Source organism: Aplysia californica, unplaced genomic scaffold, assembly GCF_000002075.1.
Source record: "Aplysia californica isolate F4 #8 unplaced genomic scaffold, AplCal3.0 scaffold00562, whole genome shotgun sequence".
Taxonomy (NCBI): domain Eukaryota; kingdom Metazoa; phylum Mollusca; class Gastropoda; order Aplysiida; family Aplysiidae; genus Aplysia; species Aplysia californica.
In genome coordinates, this window is record NW_004797832.1 from 487,388 (window position 1) to 495,833 (window position 8,446).

Sequence of the window (8,446 nt, forward strand, 5' to 3'; positions counted from 1 at the left end):
AGTGTATCTTTATGATAGTTGAGATGTTTTTTAGTTTGGAGGCGAATGTGTGCTTATGATAGTTGATAAATCTTTAGTGTATAGGCCAGTGTATCTTTATGATAGTTGATAAATCTTTAGTGTATAGGCCAGTGTATTTTTTATGATAGTTTTGAGAACTACGGTGTAGAGGCTAATGTATTCTTATGATAGTTGATAGATTCTTGAGTGTGGAGGCCAATATATATGTATCCTTATGATAGTTGACAGATCCATTGGAGTAGGGCTTGGCAAGTACCAGAGCTGGGTGAAGAATCAATTCCCGAACGGATTCCCACGATTAATGCCGCGGAAGAAAAGTCCCGACTCTTTGTTACGTAAACCACGTGGTTACCAGTTACTGTAATCATTAAAATATTCACTTTTTTAAAAAGAATAAAAAAAAAAAAAAAGAAGTTGATGCTTCGCAGTGTTTCGAAATCAAGGTCATCCTAAATCCTGGAGCTGTTTGGAACCAACCAGGTAACCACCAGAAGAAATCACATCCTTAGAAAGTAAGTCATTGGGTTCGGAGTCGATTCCTACGATTCCTAGCTGTCAATAAACGGGAACCTGGCCGCCCAGCACTAGCAGGTACCAGTACCCAGTGCCAGGACTTCTGGTACTGCCATAGGCGGTGTGAGTACTGGCTCCAGGCCTCCAGTACCGGTACTGGGAAGGTGTTGACTCAAATTGTTTAACCCTATCGGTACACCCTGGGGTCATTTTGTACCCCCGGGGTTGTATTCTTCACATTTTAGAATACTAGTACGAAGTTCGCTTTGAAACTTTCAGTATTTCTTGAAAAATCGTTTTGACAGACTGTTATGCAAAGCGTACGGATCGGATTAATGAGTAAATTTCCTCTTTGGAAAGTGGTGGCACAGAGTTCCCCATGTCGTATGGATACGATAGTACAACACGACATATGGATAGGGTTAAGTGGTGGCACAGAGTTCCCCACGTCGTATGGATACGATAGTAAAACACGACATATGGATAGGGTTAACACAGGGGATGATTCGCCCTTGGAACTAAAGCCCCAGTCACTGTGCAGCATGTAAAAGCTGTGATGTGAGACGCACAGTACAAAGCAGAAGATGGACTTGATACATGCCATCGAGTTAAAATTTAACAACCAATTAAAGATTAGATTATGTTTGTTTAAGTTTACATATTGCATCAAATCAGGATCATCGTGAAAAACTTTGCTTATTTTGATAAGATGATTCTGAAAATGAAATCAGTTTTAGCTCCAATTCTTATTTTCAAAAATTTGCTCGCAAAGTTTAATCCTGGGTGGCAGGAAATGTCAAAGGGATTCTGTGGCCCGGCTCATCTCTCACAAGTCTGACATAGTCGCATTTGACGACTTTGGAAGCCCTTGTCTCCACGCCGCTGATATGGAGGTCAAAATATCGCGACCCCAGTGCTTTCTTGTCGTATCTCCATTTTTAATAACAGTGAAAACGGTTCATAACACAGAGTGAGCATAAGAATATGTCACATTTTCACGGTTGAAAAATGGAGATAGGACAAGAAAGCACTGAGGTTGCGATGTACTAATGAAAGTTGATAGGTCTGTAGTTGTAGATGTCGATACATTTTTCTGTTATGAAAGTTGATAAATCTGAGGTGTGCAGGCCAATAATTCTTATGATAGTAGATAGATCATATTATATTATATCAAGAATAGCCCAGTGAAGTTTAATTTCCATCAGTTTTTCCAAATCTGATCTCTCTGATAAAGTTTTGCATGGCTTTTGTTACAAAGTTGACTCCTGGTATTCTGTTATAAAGTTGCCTGGTTTTCAGTAATATAGTTGACTCCTGGTTTTTTGTTATAAAGTTGACTCCTGGTTTTTTGTTACTTAGTTGACTCCTGGTTTTTGGTTCTTTCGCAGGAAGCGGAGGGCAAGTTTACTTTGGCGATCCAGTATAACCCGCAGGTCGGTCAGTACTACATATCTAGGTCAAGGGCACGGTACATGAACGAGGTGAGCAAGTTGTAGTAAAGTATCACATTTACACTATATCTTTGTCACTATTAAATACACAGAGAAAGAGAGAGAGAGGGAGAGGGAGAGGGAGAGGGAGAGAGACCTATATTTGTTATATATCTAATATATATGTCCGTCATTCAAAATAACAAAGCATTGTGTTGATTTGTGGGATGATTCTATTCGGCCTTTATCCTGCCTTAGTTGTGAGTCCTATCACACACACAAAGACACACACACAAATACACACACTCACACAGACACACACTCACACAGACACACATACGCACTTATGCCCACACATACATCATTGTCACTGTCAAACACACACACACACACACACACACACACACACACACACACACATACACACACACACACACTCACACAGATACACGCACATTTTAACTCGCATATATACACACACACATAATATGATAATCACATAATATTATAATATTAAATATATAATATATTAATTTTTGTTTAACTTTCTCTACAGTTGCTCAGATATTGTTGGAGTATATACCACTTTAATGTCAACTGATTATTTTGCAAACCGCAGTTTTTAACACTCTATGTACCATCTAGAACGCTCAGATCATCAAGTGACAAAACAACCCTTGTTAAGCCTAAAATAAATTATAAATCATATGGCCAACGCTCTTTTTCATATTTTGCCCCACTTGTTTGGAATAAGCTTCCAAAAACTATCAGAGAAGCAGAAAATCTAGAAATGTTTCAGAAGAAACTAAAGGCATTTCTATTTTCATCATATTTCGATTAGACAGAATCCATCCAGGCTGTAGATCGTTGTGAGTTTGTATGTGCGTATGTACCTATGTGTGTATGTGTATATGTGTGTGTGTGGTGCCTGCGTGCGTGAATATGTAGGTGCACGCGTATGTAATACTATGTGCCTTTAAAATTGATTTGTAAATCCATAATATGTATCATGTTAAGCGCATAGAGCATTGCATAAGTGGATATGCACTATATAAATGCAATCCATTATTATTATTATTATTATTATTATTATTATTATTATTATTATTATTATTATTATTATTATTATTATGATGATTATTTATGGTGTCCTCTAAAATGTTTGTCACTGGTGTTGTTGGTACTTTTACAGAAGGAATAAGTTTACTTTCAAGTGGGATGTGTCAGTGCTAATTGATCGTTACTGTCACGCAATAATTGATCGTTACTGTCACACAATAATTGATCGTTACTGTCACACAATAATTGATCGTTACTGTCACGCAAGACATGGTGGGAGATGAAGAAAGATTATCGTTATCATTGTCATTGTCATTATCATTGCCATTATCATTGTCATTGTCATTGTCATTATCATTGTCATTATCATTGCCATTATCATTGTCATTATCATTGCCATTATCATTATCATTGCCATTATCATTTTCATTATCATTTTCATTGTCATTGTCGTTGTCGTTGTCATTGTATGGAGTATGGAGGCCAGTGTATCTTTATGATAGTTGAGATGTTTTTTAGTTTGGAGGCGAATGTGTGCTTATGATAGTTGATAAATCTTTAGTGTATAGGCCAGTGTATCTTTATGATAGTTGACAGAGCTACGGTGTAGAGGCCAGTGTATCTTTATGATAGTTGACAGAGCTACGGTGTAGAGGCTAATTATGTGTTCTTATGAGAGTTGATAGAGTTACGGTGTAGAGGCTAATTATGTGTTCTTATGAGAGTTGACAGAGCTACGGTGTAGAGGCTAATTATGTGTTCTTATGAGAGTTGACAGAGCTACGGTGTAGAGGCTAATTATGTGTTCTTATGAGAGTTGACAGAGCTACGGTGTAGAGGCTAATTATGTGTTCTTATGAGAGTTGACAGAGCTACGGTGTAGAGGCTAATTATGTGTTCTTATGAGAGTTGACAGAGCTACGGTGTAGAGGCTAATTATGTGTTCTTATGAGAGTTGACAGAGCTACGGTGTAGAGGCTAATTATGTGTTCTTATGAGAGTTGACAGAGCTACGGTGTAGAGGCTAATTATGTGTTCTTATGAGAGTTGACAGAGCTACGGTGTAGAGGCTAATTATGTGTTCTTATGAGAGTTGACAGATTCTTGAGAGTGGAGGCCATGTATATGTCTCCCTTTGCATCCTCTCTCTCTTAGTCTGTCTGTCTGTCTGTCTGTCTGTCTGTCTGTCTGCCTTTCTCTCTCTCTCTCTCTCTCTTAGTCTCTTAGTCTCTCTGTCTGTCTGTCTGTCTGCCTTTCTCTCTCTCTCTCTCTCTCTCTTTCACTCCCAGTCTCTTTGTCTCTGTTTCTGTCTCTGTCTCTCTCTCTCTCTCACCCCCAGTCTCTTTGTCTCTGTGTCTCTCTCTCTGTGTCTCTGTCTCTGTCTCTGTCTCTCTCTCTCACTCCCAGTCTCTTTGTCTCACTCTCTCTCTCACTCTCTCTCTCTCATTCTCTCTCTCTCTCTCTCTCACCCTCTCTCTCTCTCTCTCTCTCTCTCTCTCTCTCTCTCTCTCTCTCTCACTCCCAGTCTTCCTGTTCTGTTTCCCACAGGACATGGTGGGAGCCCGCGAGGACCTGCTGGTGGGCCTGCTGTTGGCGCCGACCAATGAGGACGTCATGTCTATCCTGTCGCGTCTGTTCCCTGGCAAGTCTGTGGCAGACGTCATCAGCAGTCCGGCAGCGCACGCCGCTCGCGTGCAGCTCAACAACCTGGTGGCCACCAACTCTCCAGTCAGACTCAACCCCATCGGTCCCAGCAGGTAGGCTACCTCTTTTTCCTGCTCAATGTTGGTTTTTTTTTTGGGGGGGGGGGTTGGTAAGTGTTTTACGGCGCTCGCAACTGCATAAGGTCAAATGAGCGCGCGGGACACATTAAACATTTTCAGTTGGTAGGAAATTTTGAATTTTGCGCGGGTGGTGGCCGAAGCTTACTCTTATCGATTCATATGGCCTTATGCAGTTGCGAGCGCCGTAAAACCTCTACTAGAAAAAAAAATGTCATGTGCATATCCTCATCCATTGTGCTATGATACTGATAGTAGTGATAGTGTGAATATCTGCTTGTTTCGGTGGCCTAGTGGTTAGGCTCTCGGACTCGCAACCGTAAGGATGTGGGTTCGAATCCTGTCAGGGGCCCGACGTTGTGTCCTTGGGAAAGGCACTTTGCACAAATTTTCCTCACTTCACCCAGGTGGAAATGGGTACCCGGCTATAGACAGTGAAAGATCTTGTCAGTTTGATAGTGTTTGAGCGCATGAAATCCGCAGCTTGCACTGTATGCTTCCGCGGAAGCCGAGAATGTTTCTGAGTGTTCTCAGAGGGTCTGCTGGGGTAATAATAGTTGTAAAGCGCATAGAGCATGCTCTTGAGCGTGGATATGCGCTATATAAATGCAATTATTATTATTAATATTATTATTGTGTGTTATCGGTAATCTTAACAGAGCATGTTTTATGTATGTTCATTCACTTGGGTTTTGGGTTGAGATGAAGGCCCCCCACAGGGGCGGTGCCACTGACTGAAGTGTCTTTAGGCCATTCCCAAAGGGGGGACATTTCTTGTTCAAGCACAGTAGAATTGTAAATGGGCTGATTCATGTCACGCTCAAAACTGTGCCTGATCTACAACAGGGAACTGCTGCTTTTTCTTTCCTAATCTTTACTATTGTCATTTTCCTCTACTTCTTTTGTACACACTCTTGTGACCTGCTATTTCCGGGATGCCTTGATAGTCGAAGCAGACTTTGTGCTGTTGAGGCTAGAGAGGTGAGCAGAGTAAGCCCGATTCCCTGTAAAGACTTCTCTGTTGACATCCACCCCTTGGCACTTATATGACCCTATGCAGTTGCAAGCGCCGTAAAATCTTACAAAAACATATAAGAGCGTATGTTTTGTGTGTGTTCATTCACTTGGGTTGAGCTGAAGGTATTATAGAGGGCCTGCTGAGCCTGGAGCTGTATGGCACGGGAGGGGGAGCGGAAGAGAAAATTATCTTCTTCATTTTTATTACTATTACATAGATCTATGTTTTTGTCATGCATTCTGCTTCTTCTTCTTCTTCTCCTCCTTCTCCTCCTCCTTCTCCTTCTCCTTCTTCTTCTTCTTCCTCTTCTTCTTCTTCCTCGTTCTCGATGACAGCAGCTAGACAGTCAGTCCGATGTCGCGCACAAACTGTGCAGTCCGCTTCAAATTTGAGAGACTGCCATAGAGCTTTCTCTTAAGGGGAGTCACATTTTTTGTCATGCATGTAAATAAATATATTAAGTTAGGATTACCTAGCAATTTTTTTAAAAAAGTGTAAAGAATTCTCTTTCAAAATATGTGGACTTCCCCTTGATCTCTTACCCTGTGGATTCCAATCCAACTATTTCTTTGTTATGCAGCAGCCTGGCGTTGTAAAGGATTTATACACTCTGACAAAGCTTTACTTTTTTTTAACATTTGGTCCCTTTTCCATGGGTGGTTTACGAGTACGCTGGTGGAGCTTGCTCCTCCTTTCCTCTCAAACATCTATCGTCGTTGCTATCTCTTCTTTCTTTTCATTGCATGTTGCTCTCTAGTAACACCTCTAATCTTCGGCACTTTTATTATAATATGGTCGCTTTTAAGGACAAGCGGGCTACCCCAGATTTCGGCGATTTCCAGAAATCTTGACCGACATCAAAAGTGGGCATTGCCCTACCTATAGGAGAAGGTTGGTTTCATTGGTGTGTATATTTGTTTGGTTATAGAGAAAACTCCCCTTGTCTTTTAAAGAAACTGAACAAGGGGCAAAAACTTTACCTTCGATTTTCTCAAAACAGCATTTTTCGGGATAGCCCCCTTGTGCTTAAAAGCGACCAATGACCTAACTGTGTTGCAAGTGCCGTGAAACTTTTACTACAACTAAACTAAACCATTCTCTTTTCCCACTTGCAACTCCTCAGTACTCTGGACACGGAGTATTACAGTGAGGCCGCGGCGGGGAACCTGGAAGAGGCGGGGGTGGGGGCGTCGGTGGGGGCGGGGGTGGGGGCGTCGGTCGGCTGGGAGCAGGCGGCCTCCACATCCAGCTTTGCCATGTGTATGGGAGAACAAGAGTTCTATGCTGAGCAGGTGAAGGAGAAGAGAAAGGTGAGTGTGTGTGTGTGTGTGTGTGTGTGTGTGTGTGTGTGTGTGTGTGTGTGAGAGAGAGAGAGAGAGAGAGAGAGAGAGAGAGAGAGAGAGAAAGGGAGAGAGAGAGAGAGAGAGAGAGAGAGAGAGAGAGAGAGAGAGAGAGAGAGAGAGAGAGAGAGAGAGAGAGAGAGATATTCATAAATATGTTGTAATATTTTCGAGGATTTTATAAAAGAGACCCAATTTCTAACTGTTCCTCCGTTTATCTCCCAGGTTGAACTCCAAGTGAAGGATGCACTCCTCAACAGAAAAACTCTTCGTTACAACGGGGCTCGCATCCAGCCCTTGCCTCCGCCAACATCCAAGCCTCGCTATGGAACTTACCGAGGTCAGCGACAAATTCTGACCACGATGGGAGAGAAGAAGAAAAACAAAAGCAGCACAAACTGGAAAACTTTTAGTCTGGGACTGGGCGGTCTACAGAATGTGTAAATGTGAAGCCTGCTGACAAAATGAGTTACTTCTTGAATTCAAGCCTTTATATGGAAATATATACGTCACATGTATAGGTGAAGTTGTTACAATTTATAAGTATGAAATAATAAAAGGCATGTTATAGTTAAAGAATATGACATCAATAGAGAAATTCTACAAATTTGACCCTATTGTCGATTTTTGGCCAATATCTCCATTTGTGGATTGTGAGACGTACCTCATTTGTCAGCACGCCTCTCATATAGTATTATTAGTTCTAATAGAATGTAATAGAGCCCCCTTACACACAGACCGTGGGTTTAAATCTGAAAACAGTGGTAAACCGAAAAAAAAAAAAATCAGCGATGAGTTATTCTTCTATTTCAGCAGCCCTCAAAACTGAAAACTCAGCTAAACTGAAGAACAACAGGTTTCAGTTACAGCGGACTCCCTTGTAGTAGGATTTCTTCCAAGACAAGCTGTGTCATAAAAACCCAAAGCTTGCGTCAGAGATGGTCGCTATAAGCCTGTATTCCAGTTACATTCAGGAGAAAGGTTATAGTTTGTGACATATACACCTTCAACTGATTGGATTGTTTTCATTTTTGTGCAAAATTCATATATCTGAGAAATATTTTTGTGGAGTTTTGCACAGTAAGTTAGGGCTTGTGGAGTTTTGCACAGTAAGTTAGGGCTTGTGGAGTTTTGCACAGTAAGTTACGGCTTGTGGAATTTTGCACAGTAAGTTAGGGCTTGTGGAGTTTTGCACAGTAAGTTAGGGCTTGTTGAAATTTCCCTCTGAAGAAACATTTGTGACGTCACATAGTGGAATCAGGGTCTGGTCAATTTTTGGACATG

The 8,446-nt window shown here is 41.3% G+C and overlaps 1 protein-coding gene across 1 annotated transcript in view; it reads left to right on the top strand.

Annotated features, from left to right (window-relative positions):
• Positions 1 to 7,947, top strand: part of LOC101856686 (tetratricopeptide repeat protein 16) — a gene marked incomplete in the record, with an annotated part of 24,208 nt that extends 16,261 nt beyond the window's left edge. Inside the window, 4 exon segments of the mRNA XM_005106914.3 lie at positions 1,923 to 2,015; positions 4,572 to 4,780; positions 6,946 to 7,132; positions 7,388 to 7,947. Of these exon segments, the coding sequence (XP_005106971.2) occupies positions 1,923 to 2,015; positions 4,572 to 4,780; positions 6,946 to 7,132; positions 7,388 to 7,606 (708 nt within the window).
• Positions 7,948 to 8,446: the final 499 nt, after the last annotated feature.